Genomic DNA, 13,217 nt, shown 5'->3' on the forward strand with positions numbered 1-13,217 from the left:
ACAGGGTGCTATAGACAGAGCCACAGGGTGCTATAGACAGAGCCACAGGGTGCTATAGACAGAGCCACAGGGTGCTATAGACAGAGCCACAGGGTGCTATAGACAGAGCCACAGGGTGCTATAGACAGAGCCACAGGGTGCTATAGACAGAGCCACAGGGTGCTATAGACAGAGCCACAGGGTGCTATAGACAGAGCCACAGGGTGCTATAGACAGAGCCACAGGGTGCTATAGACAGAGCCACAGGGTGCTATAGACAGAGCCACAGGGTGCTATAGACAGAGCCACAGGGTGCTATAGACAGAGCCACAGGGTGCTATAGACAGAGCCACAGGGTGCTATAGACAGAGCCACAGGGTGCTATAGACAGAGCCACAGGGTGCTATAGACAGAGCCACAGGGTGCTATAGACAGAGCCACAGGGTGCTATAGACAGAGCCACAGGGTGCTATAGACAGAGCCACAGGGTGCTATAGACAGAGCCACAGGGTGCTATAGACAGAGCCACAGGGTGCTATAGACAGAGCCACAGGGTGCTATAGACAGAGCCACAGGGTGCTATAGACAGAGCCACAGGGTGCTATAGACAGAGCCACAGGGTGCTATAGACAGAGCCACAGGGTGCTATAGACAGAGCCACAGGGTGCTATAGACAGAGCCACAGGGTGCTATAGACAGAGCCACAGGGTGCTATAGACAGAGCCACAGGGTGCTATAGACAGAGCCACAGGGTGCTATAGACAGAGCCACAGGGTGCTATAGACAGAGCCACAGGGTGCTATAGACAGAGCCACAGGGTGCTATAGACAGAGCCACAGGGTGCTATAGACAGAGCCACAGGGTGCTATAGACAGAGCCACAGGGTGCTATAGACAGAGCCACAGGGTGCTATAGACAGAGCCACAGGGTGCTATAGACAGAGCCACAGGGTGCTATAGACAGAGCCACAGGGTGCTATAGACAGAGCCACAGGGTGCTATAGACAGAGCCACAGGGAAAAGCGGCATAAAGAGGCATGCAAGTTCATCCTCATTCCCTCTCACACCACCACTCAAGACGAGTCCAACACACCGGTCCTTACGACTCCCTCCAACCATCATCTGGATATCTTCCGGCAGTGAGGGAAGACGTTACTACACCATCGTTGTCACCATCAACTCCTGTCACCTGACATCCCTCGTCCCGAGCTGCAGTTCGTCACCATAACGGCATCGGGCCAAAACAAGCTCACACAGACAGCTCTCAGAACAGCACCATTCCAGCCACTGTGGACGTCACCAACAAACGCCAGAACATGTATCAAAACTCAGCATGGTAGTGTGTAAACAACATTAGGTTAAAATCTCTGACCTCGTTTTCATAGCCTTATCATTTGTGTTGTTTGTATATGCTTTGTGTTTTTTCATTCTATGAGTATATCTAAATCAATAAAGCGTTAGTCATCTTTATTATAATCAATATCATTATTATTATCATTACTGTCATTATTACTACTATCATTACTATCATTATCACAGCGTAAGATGAAGTGTAGCAAGGCGGATGAAGCAGATGGCAATTCACTTCGATTTTTCAAGAGAGGAGGAGACGGTCGTGGTGACTGGTTAGCCAGGTTTTTTTTTCAACTTATTTATGGCTCAAGGTGAGGCGCTTGTTGAGGACTGGTGAAGTCCCTGTATAAGTGCCAGCGTATAAAGCCAGGGGAGACAAGAGTGAACGTTCGAATTACACAGGCAAATGTACCTGGTAAGATGCACGGGAGACTGGTAGTTCAGGGGTGTGGTAGTAGGAACACAGCAACACACTGGGGAGGCGCAATGTGGCTTCAGGAGTGGCAGAGGATGATGTAGATCAGGCGTTTGCTTTGAGGAACTTGTGTGAGAAATATTTGGAGGAAGAGAGGGACTCGTATGTAGCAATTATTGATCTGGAGAGAGCATGTAGCAGGGTTGACAGAGATGTCTCGCGGAAGGTGTTACGAATATATGGTGTGGAAGGAGAGCTATCAGAAGCAGCGTGGTGCTTTTATTTGGAGAGGAAGGCGTGTGTCCGAATAGGAAGGGAGAAGGGTGAGTGGCTCCAAGTGACGCTGGATCTGCGTCAAGGGTGTGTATCATTATCATCATTATCTAATTAATTTATGGATTGGGTGGTGAGGGAAGTATATTATTATTATTATTATTATTGTTATTATTATTATTATCATTATTATTATTATTATTATTATTATTATTATTATTATCATTATTATCATTATTATTATTATTGTCATAATTATTATTGTTATCATTATCATTATCATTATTATTATTATAATTATTATTATTATCATTATTATTATTATTATTATTATTATTATTATAATTATCATTATTAATGTTATCATTATCATTATTATTATCATTATCATTACTATTATGATTATTATGATTATTATTGCTATCATCATTAGCATTATTACTATCATTATTATTATCATCGTCATAATCATCATTACCGCAGAAATATGATTATCAATGTATACCGTTATTGCTGTTCTTGTTAATAATGGTTTTGCTGTTGTAGTTGTTTTGGTGATGATGATAGTAACGGTGGAGATGGTGATGGGTCGTACTTATGTAATGACAGTAATGACAATAGTAGCAGTAGTAGTAGTAGTAGTAGTAGTAGAGTAGTCGTAGTAGTAGTAGTAGTAGTAGTAGTAGTAGTAGTAGTGGCAACAATTATTAGGTTGCGCTGGTTGGAGTTAAACAAGTTGTTCGGAGAGAAAGAGAAACTCAGTCCTCCGCTCTATTCTGGTGATCGGAGAAGAGCTCTGAGCCCTTGTGATCTGAGAAGAGCTCTGAGCCCCTGAAATATATCATCAAATGAGACTTCTTTTTTTCTATTCCTCTGACGACTCTAACACCACAAGGGAGGGGGAGGAGAAATGCTGATGGTACGTTGTAATCTAGTAACACATGTAATCAGTAACACAGCGGGAGGGTAATGATGACGGTACATGTCATTAGCAACATCAAGGGAGGGTAATGATGACGGTACATGTCATTAGCAACATCAAGGGAGGGTAATGATGACGGTACATGTCATTAGCAACATCAAGGGAGGGTAATGATGACGGTACATGTCATTAGCAACATCAAGGGAGGGTAATGATGACGGTACATGTCATTAGCAATATCAAGGGAGGGTAATGATGACGGTACATGTCATTAGCAACATCAAGGGAGGATAATGATGACGGTACATGTCATTAGCAACATCAAGGGAGGATAATGATGACGGTACATGTCATTAGCAACATCAAGGGAGGGTAATGATGACGGTACATGTCATTAGCAACATCAAGGGAGGGTAATGATGACGGTACATGTCATTAGCAACATCAAGGGAGGGGAGGGTAATGATGACGGTACATGTCATTAGCAACACCAGGGGTAGGATCCTGGTGACGGTACACATGTGATTAGTAACACCAGCGTGTCATTGACGGTACACTTAATCAGTAACGGTACATATTATTGATAACATCAAGGGGGACTTCAGTGATGGTATATGTAATTAGTAACACATTATAGGTTTCTTGGGGAAAGTATGTAACATCCCAGTGACGTTGTCAGCATCCCAAGGGCGATGTTAACTCAACAGTAATGTTAACATCACAACTCTGACGTCATCTGGTAACACAACATCCCTGCAACATCGACAACTGTCCAACATCTTTTACATCCTGGCAAACTCGACAAGTTTCCCAGTGTCTTCAACATCCACTGAACATCGGGCGCCATATGGGCAGCATCATTAGTACTCTAGCAACATCACGATCATTTCGGCAACATCGAGGGTGCTTTGGAAACAGTGACGCATGCAGTCAATTTCAAAATCCTAACATCATCAACATCCTTTCTGCAACACCAAAACTTCATCGTGAACACTTTGGCAACATCGGCGTTTCAACAACTTCGACAACATCTCAACAAAATCGATAAGATGTCAAAAAACATCGCCAACATTACGCAACATCACCTAAAACGTTAAAATCCCCCCGAAACATCAGCATTTCCTCGGAACATCGCCACCTCAGCAGGACCCAAAAACATCCTAATTCTCACTAGAGCATCGTGCGCAACATCCAAACACTGCTATCAACATCCTGGCATGACAATAAACATCGTCAGTCTCCCAACATTTCCTTCAGCATCTTACTAACATCATCATCATCCTCTCTCTTGTCCGTCTTCTAACATCACCCACATCAGAGTATCGCAAGGCCAACAGACACGATCAGCATCCACAAAGACGCTGGCAACATCCTCTTCACGCATCAAACATCTCAACAACACATCCATAGAATTTCAACCACAAAGACAACATCTTGAAAATGCAAAGCAGTCAGACAAACATCCATTGCATCCCATCATGTTAAAAATTTTCTCGTTCGTACTAAGAACATCCCGGCAACCTAGGCCACAACATCTCCTCAGACAACCGTACATAGGATGTTCCCGTGACAACAAAACATCTCGTCAAAACATCATAAACATCTACGGTGCCCAAAAAAGCAAATATCGTCATCAACATTTTAGCAAAATGTTCAACATCGTAAAAGGACACAAGACATTTAAATAAAAGGTTAAAAAAAAAATTCCTTCTCACTCACGACTCATATAAAGATTTTGAGAGTTTTCCAAAAAAGAAAAAAAAATGCTTATGAGGGACACTTGCAACATCACAATAACGCCTGGACAACATCACCAGACAATCAACATTCAAACAGCCCGTACAACATCCCACCAACATCTGCAACATTTTACAGACACGTGCAACATTGCAGAGAACAGTGTCAACATCTCAGCAACACTGTAAAACATCTTACCGACGACTTACCTACAGAACCACATTCAGAACATTGCACCAACATCCGCCGTGACTCACCAACATCACATTACCACCACACATCCTATGATCAAACTACCACTCAGAGAATGAACATCCCAGACTCGTCTACAATCCCCTCCACCAACATCCCCTAAACAATCTAGTTATACCGACAACATCCCAATAATGTTAACAACATCCCAGCCACCAGCAGAACACCCAAGGGACCCAACCCAACACCGTCAAACATCACCTGGAGCAGCCGACAAGACACCAGTCACCTTACCAACATCCCACACACCACAACCGGAACATCATAGGTACCCCATTCCCCCACCCCTCACCAAAACATCGTCAACATCGGCTGGAGTAAATGCCAACATTCCTGGCAAGCGCCGTTGGTCGCTTAGTCGCTTACGCGCTAACGTCGCGTCCGTCACAGCTGCACGTAACGTGAGCGTAACGCCAACCTGTAACGGAATAACAGCAGTTTATCGCGCCATCAAAAAAAAACTGGAGGAGGCATTGAACCAGAATTCCTGCGCAGCGTGTCCACTCTATCATGCACAGGTTACGCAAGCCTTGTACGCCGTCTGGGTTGACAGTTTTACCTGTGTCCTGTATCCCTTTATCTCCTTTCTATTTTCTTCTTTTTCCATGTAAGAATTCTCTATCGTTATCTATGGTTGTAATATATATATATATATATATATATATATATATATATATATATATATATATATATATATAGACACAATAGGTAAAGAGGACAGGAAAAACGGTCTATGTTCGACGTATGCGATTAGTTGAAGTGCCCATTCCAACGGCGCTGATGATGGTACACGTAAGGTATTCATATCCCACATAATGCATCCAGGGAACATACCCCATGTACATCCTGCTCGGTGTCTTCACCTACAGGAGAGAGAAAGAGAGATCATCCACACTGAAGACCTGAGGGAGGTGATCCTCTCTCCCTCTCTCAAGGGGCTCAACACGTAACAAATACCACAAAACGGTCAAGGGAAGAAGACTTATAAGATCCACCTAAAGGGATGTGTTGGAGATTATTAGTTGCCCCAGAACCGTTGTTAAGACGTTATGGCCGATGGCGGGACATTTGTAAAACCCGACGATCATTACCCTTCACAAACATCGCATCACAGATCAATGGAGAACCTGCCACACTTCAAAGTCCAGGCCACTAATGAAGTCATAAATTCGCTCGGCTACGATTTTCACCCGATAACGTCCCTATTCATAAAAATTTCTCCGAATATAATTGGATTGAAAATTGAAAAAAGATGAAAGAGGAAATGAACTTTATTAGATTTCACGACTGAAAGGTTTCCAGCCAAGTTACTCACTTATCCTCCTGATATATGTTATATAGGACGGCTCATGTAATGTGTTAAGGAGTGTCAGCATCTCCCCGGTAACGGTGCAACACTTGGGCGCCAGCACTTGGCACCGAGGGCTTCGGCAGGCGGGTGTTATTGATTAACACTTTGGTCCTCGGCTCGCTCAAGTAACAGGCTCTCCCTCTCAAGATCCTGTGTGTGTGTGTGTGTGTGTTTGCCGCGTTAAGGGCAACGTGAATCTTAACCAATTAGTATCACTTTGCCTCAATGTCCTTTTTAGTCACAAAAATCTAAAGACTAACCTTATTTACACACAGATAACCTCAGGGAACCTTCATCAAATTGTCTTACGTCCTAATGCAACAATATAAGACCCTAAAGCCTACTTCCATACCTAATCTACCGCTGAACAACTGCAAACCTCAACTGACAGACACGCAGTTGATGCCCCCCACCTCCCCTCACCTGAGTCTCTTGGCCTCGTCAATGAAGGGCCTCTTCTCGGAGTCCGACAGCAACTTCCACTCAGCTCCCAGACGCTTGGAGATCTCGGAGTTGTGCATCTTCGGGTTCTCAAGGGCTATCTTCCTCCTCTGGATCCTGGACCACACCATAAAGGCATTCATGGGCCGCTTCACATGCTCTTCTGACTTGGAGGTGGTGGTGGTTGTGGTGCTGGATGCCGAAGATGGGGTGAGAGACGTCGCCGGAGAAGCTGCTGAGGGCGTCTCCAAGGACCCGAGTTCTGAGAGGTTGAACATTGCGGCTCTGTGTGAAGGACGGGTGCCGGTGACGTCGAGTGCCGCTGAGGGCTTAGATTTCACAGGTCGAGGAGGTTAAGATCGATGGGGATGGAGAGGTCTCCGTGCTGAATCGAGATTACAGCTTATGGCGGTCCTGTTTACTTAAGTGTTAAAGCACCATTGTTTCACCCTTAGCGTTCCTGATGGATTACTTAATTTTTTCGCTCTCTGCCGCGGCCACTCGAACACTCCGTTTTCTTTAAGGTTGCCGACAGTAGCGAAGCACAAGACACGTGGGCGGTCAAGAGTCACAAGAGAGAGGCGGTCAGTCCTCCCCTCCTCACCCCGGCCAATCGCGGTCAGGATTCACGTCCTCACGACCTCCTTATTTCCTCTTCTGTCCTTGTAACTTACTCGCCCTTGACTTCAAATATATCCTTCAACGTGACTGGCGCACAATAATCCCGAGCGGTCACTGGGCGATGATGAAGGTGGTCAGCGGGTCGGAGGCAGGGAGCGTCCAGTGAGGCCAGAGACGGTAGGGTCGGAGCACGCGACTCCCGTGCCTAAGTGGTCGCCCAGGGGTGTGTCGACAGCCTACTTTCTGACAGACTGCACATGAATGCTTGCTCGCGTGTATCAGCCCGCTTTCTAACAATCTGCTCATGCCGCGCCAATACCCTAATGTAAAAATGGCATGTCAGAGAAAAATCACATTGAAAAGAGATATTGAAATTCAGATGATGTCACTTGTCGTAATAGCCAATCATCGAGCTCGTTACATATCAGAGTCCCGCCCCTTCGCTGCTCCATGAGATCAGATGAAATTTCGAGGATTTTCCGATAATGGTGATGCTCAAGTCTGCACACCAACACACCGTCCCGATTCGAGATGTAATTAGCATCTGTAATGGCATGTGGAAAATTTACAAAGATCCAATCGTTGTGTGGAGCCTTCGTACACCAAAGATAAATAAACGGAGAGAAAAATTCTGGCGAGCTTTGGCATCGACCGCGGTGTGTGAGGGAGGCGCGTTGCCGGGCCTCGGCCGACCCTGCCACCTAGTGGCGGCTCGGGGAAGCACACGGGAATAATGAAATACTCTAGTTAAACACTCCATCAGTGTAGTTTATCGCTCTGCTCTACATCCTGATTAACTTTACAGGGAAATAAACATCAAGGCGACGCAAGGAGCATACTAAAACACCTTAACACGAAGATGACAGCACGGTAAAAAAAAAAATAGACGAGAGAAAAAAAGAAGAGGATAATCCCTTGTTGTAGGAGGGCATGAGATGAGGCGAGTGGCTGGGTGACAGGTCCTGCCAGGGGAAACAGGATTAAGGCCAGCATATGACAGGAACAACCCCACACTCCGGGGCACCAGCGCTTCTTGTGGGGGGCAATGTGGTCGGATTTGTGTGGGGTGCTGGGGGATGGGTGGGAGGGAGGGGTGTCGCCTGGATGTGGCGGCGAGGCTCGAGTGAGGGCCGGTGGGTCATGGTGGGTGTGGTGGGCGGGGTGGGCAGGTGGGGAGGTGTAAGCCATTGAGGGAAAGCTTGACGTGGGTAGTGTGTTTCGGTATAATGGTAAACTCCCACGGTTCATCGTGGTCAGGGCGGGTGTGACGGCGGAGGAGGTGGAGCAGGAGGGAGACGTCACAACACGGCCACCAGCAGCAGCAGCAACACAGGGTTCATTACCTCACACACGACCCTACAGGTGTATGAGCACTTGCTCACAACTCATAAAACCCCTTGACTCGGAGATACAGTAGCGTCTCGGCCGACGCAGACTCACACAAACCTCATAACTGACTCATGCACTCATTACGGCTTTCGAAAAAGTCATAAATGACGTAAGTTTCTACAACGTAATAAGACGTGGATAAAACGTAATTCTGATCCATGAATCCGACGTAACGATCAACACGTATGGTAACACAGGCCTTTAAAACAGGCTGTGACAACAGATGATCGAATCTGTATAACATATTGGTGTTACCGGCTTCCGCCTGCATGAGGTGACACTGTGAGGTGAATGAGTCACTTTCGACAAAGGTTCATCGCTAGGAGTAATAGGAAGGCCAAGGGTAATACCGTCGTTAAGGGTCGTATCCAAGAAACACACCGTCGTTAAGGGCCGCAGCGTTCGTTTAAAGGTCGTACCGTCGTGTTCTGACAAGGGCCGTACAGTCAGTCGTTCACAAGGGGTCGGGGGCATCGTCGTGTTCAAGGATCGCACCGTCGTGCTCGAGAGATCAAGTATAGGTAAAGGTAATTCCTATGAAATGAACACAGACAGACAGACAGACAGATAGAAAGACAGACAGACACACAGACACACACACACACACACACACACACACACACACACACTTTCACATTCCTTCCTCTTCTCTTTGTCTATCTGCTTCTATCTTTCGCTCTTCTCGTTTGTCCGTGTGTCTATCTATATTTCCCTCCTCTCCACTTTCTCTCTTTCCTTAGCCTTTGCTCCATCTGTCTACTCTATGCAAAGGAGTCTTCAAGATCACTTTTTCCTCGTCCTTTACTCCTTCAGGAGTAGTCCTAGATTGCTCCCTCTCTACTGTGGCCTCGGGGGCGGAAAAGTATTACTGTAAAACCTAAAATACGTTTTAACCCAGGGACGTGCACACGAGTCTTCCGTGTAAACTATGCAGCTTGAAGCACAAATTCAACCGACTTGAGACAGAAGCTGCACTTCAAACAATGAAACGCGTGAAAATAAAATAAAGAGCAGGTGTATATCTCTTCGATAACTAACATATCTAAAACAATAATCCTGTTATGTTATATTTGATGAAAACCAAGAACAATTTACAAAATAAAACCACAAGTCACAATGTATAATTGCCTGTAACAAATAATGTAACTCTCTGGAGGAGAAGCTGTAACTTCCTGGAAGAAGGGCTGTAACTCCGTAGAGGATGAGCTCTAACTCCATGAAGCATGAGCTCTAACTCAATGAAGGACGAGGAAGCAGCCACAACCCTGGGCCTTCTTAACTTTACGAAGCAACGACTCTCAGGGCGGCGCGCACGGATCTCGCCTACAGCTGGTACTCCTGGCGAGGGGCAGGAGACCTCACGTCTAACCCATAGATAGGATGATGAGGAGGGAAGGAAAGTAGGATGGCTTGTCGTCGCCTGGTGTGGGAGGATGGCCGGTTCGGCATGAGGCGGTCCAAACTGATGAGGAATTTCTCACATCTTTGGCCTTCCCCAGACAGACGAACGGCAAGGTGTAAAATGAATTCTTGTTTCAGCTAAACATTGAGAAATATTGTTCGTGATGACGTTGTAAGTTCAGACTACGTATGTGTCACACGTAGAGAAAATGAGGATTAGAAACCTTTTGGTCGAAAGGGCTTTTAGATATCAACCTGATGAGCAGGAGGGAACGACCCTCTGAGCAGGAGGGCACGACCCCCTTGAGAAGGATGGTACGACCGTCTGAACAGTAAGGTGATGATCCTCTGAGCAGGACGGTACGTAAGACCCTTTGAACATTACAGTATGACTCTCCAGTGACCTTCCATCTGACCCTTAAGGATCAGGTCAAAAGCCAGGCCATCATATCCAAAGGTCGTGGCGTCGTACTCAAGGTATGGACTCTTAACGTCAGAAGAGAACAAAAAGGATCTTAAATCTTAAACAAGATATAAATGGCGTAATTAAACTTACAAGATAACCTGGAGGGGAATTTGTAGGCAAGATTTAGACAATACCTTTTTGTTCTTGTAGACTGGAAGGACGGTGCAGGCTGAGGAGGGCAGGCCGTAAACAGGAAAATACGTCACAGCCTTTGCAACTCTTCGAACAAGGCGTTTGGAAGACTTCACTGTCTTAAAATCTTGAAAGGTTGTGAGTGAGCAGCTCACCCTAAACTCTTCTCTCTTCCCTGGAGGATAGATTTGAGCTTCCGGCCTCTCAACTGTTACTCAGCTCATAATGAACTTCATTCATTTTCAGTGAAGTGGTGTATAAGCGATTTTTTGGGGGAAATCCCTTATTATGTACTATCTCTCCGTGTCGTCTAAGATCTAAATCTAAACTGATATGATTAGAACAAGTATTAGATGCTCTAATTCCCGAGGCATAAACAATATAACGTTTCGAATTCAAGGTAATCTAAACAGGAAGTTGTCTTAAGTGTAGTATAAAGCAATACACAATTATGTTTTCTTTCCCATTTTACCACCATACTTTTTAATGTAAATACATTGAAATTAGTTTGCCACCGAGGTTCCCAGGCGCCGCAGACCTGCACCAGCATGACCTGGAGTCTTCCATAGGTGCCAGAGGCCTACACCAGCATGACCTCTAAGCTTCGAAGGTGTCAGTGGCTAACATCTACATGACCTGGTGGCTTCCAGGTGATAGAGGCCTCCTCCACCTGCATGATCTCCCGGCTCGGCGCCGCTGCCTCATGTCTCACCGTAAAGTAACAAGTCTCTTGTCCACTATACTCAATCGACAGGTCTCCCTACGAGCCACTACGACTACATAGAAGCTCCAAGGATGGGATATTAGTGCATGTGATAGACATGTCTTACCCATGTAATTACAGATCTCTTTTAACAACTGAATAGATTGCAGATGATTCTTCTGCAACTAATTACCTTTCCAATCTTTGAAATATCTGCTGAGGCAGAAAATATAAAGCGAAATATATTCCTTCTATCTCAAAGCCCCTTAGATGATAATGGCAGAATGTGGAAAATATATGAATATTTTCTAAATATGCGCCATATGTCTCTGAGGATCTCGTGGAAGCGAACACAGACATACAAGTGAAGGAAAACATACGGGTCATCTGATGGCCAAGTTGTCTTCATCCCTACAGGTAGTCACGACGTCTTGTTAAGAATCTTATAACATCTATGGAATCTACGTAAAGGCTTACAGATGGTGAGGTCACAGATCATGGGAGGTTCACCTCGCCGGTCGTCCTACTTGGTTCTGTGAACCTCCTCGAGAGGCGCCCATGACATCCTCCACGCTCCACGTGAATTCTCAGTTAGCATCACTGATGTGAAATAGGTGTTAAAGGTTTTGCAGATCCAGTTGTGGGGTGTTAAAGGTTTTGTATCCCGTCGTGGGGTCTTGTAGATTCGTCATGAAATACGGACACGAGGAGCTGGACCTATGGAATTACGGGTATCCCGAAAAGCAAGAGGAACATTTTCAAACCAAGAAGACCTGTCGGGTGTTGCTTCTGACCTGTCGGAAATTAGTTCTGACTTGTCGGGTGTTGCTGCTGACCTGTCGGGTTTTGCTTCTGACCTGTCGGAAATTAGTTCTGACTTGTCGGGTGTTGCTTCTGACCTGTCGGAAATTAGTTCTGACTTGTCGGGTGTTGCTGCTGACCTGTCGGGTTTTGCTTCTGACCTGTCGGAAATTAGTTCTGACTTGTCGGGTGTTGCTGCTGACCTGTCGGGTGTTCTAATCCCCTTGGTGAGGAGACCAAAGGCTCAGTGCACAGGTCCTCGGCAGCGGTGGCTCAGACGGAGTTACCAGGCGGGTCCGACCAAGCACCTGACTCTTTCTCTCTCCGCAAGTTTTAATCCTACTCGGAGGGAATAATGCTGGAACGCTATGAGGGCCTGGCCATCACTATTATATCTAGGTGTCAGAGAACCCGAGAACTACTGTGGTAGCATCATGATTTGTAGCATGAAAAGTATGTGGAAGTAGGCGGCTATCTGCTTTTTTTTTTTTGTTCATGTCTGCCAAAATGGCTTCTGAACTGGCACTGTTTTCAACTGATCGCCGTTTCTTCCAGTGAGACCCGGAGAAGGGAACACACTTCTCCGCTGGTGACATATACTGACGTGGGAGAGTTAGTGACGAGTGCTTAGCGATCACACTGGAGGGTTAGTGGGTCGTTAGTTAGGACAAAGAAGGGTCAGTGCATCGTTAATCAAGATGTGAGGAGGGCCATTACATCGGTATTTAAGACACAGGAGGATCAATGGATCGTTAATCAAGATATAGGGGGGGTCAACGCACCGTTAGTCCAGACACAGGAGGGTCAACGTCTATATGCCGAACCTGATATGAACTTCACTGCCCCGTAGAGGCGAGACTGTGATCCACAGGCACTGCAAAAAAAATGTTATTTGCCCCACGCACCACAGTGGAAGACAACACAAGAGCTTACCCAGTCAGTGGGTCTACAATACACCGAATGAACCTAAGTCAGACAGGGT

General features: G+C 45.8%; 1 protein-coding gene across 1 annotated transcript in view; it reads right to left on the reverse strand.

The window, feature by feature from the left end:
- LOC139760631 (uncharacterized) overlaps window positions 1-7,649 on the reverse strand; it is a 78,520-nt gene extending 70,871 nt beyond the window's left edge. The window contains exon 1 of the mRNA XM_071684038.1: window positions 6,705-7,649. Coding sequence (XP_071540139.1) covers window positions 6,705-7,000 — 296 coding nt within the window. The 5' untranslated portion in view covers window positions 7,001-7,649. The remainder of the gene's footprint in view (window positions 1-6,704) is intronic.
- Between the last annotated feature and the right edge of the window lie 5,568 nt (window positions 7,650-13,217).

This window comes from Panulirus ornatus, chromosome 37, assembly GCF_036320965.1.
Source record: "Panulirus ornatus isolate Po-2019 chromosome 37, ASM3632096v1, whole genome shotgun sequence".
Taxonomy (NCBI): Eukaryota; Metazoa; Arthropoda; class Malacostraca; order Decapoda; family Palinuridae; genus Panulirus; species Panulirus ornatus.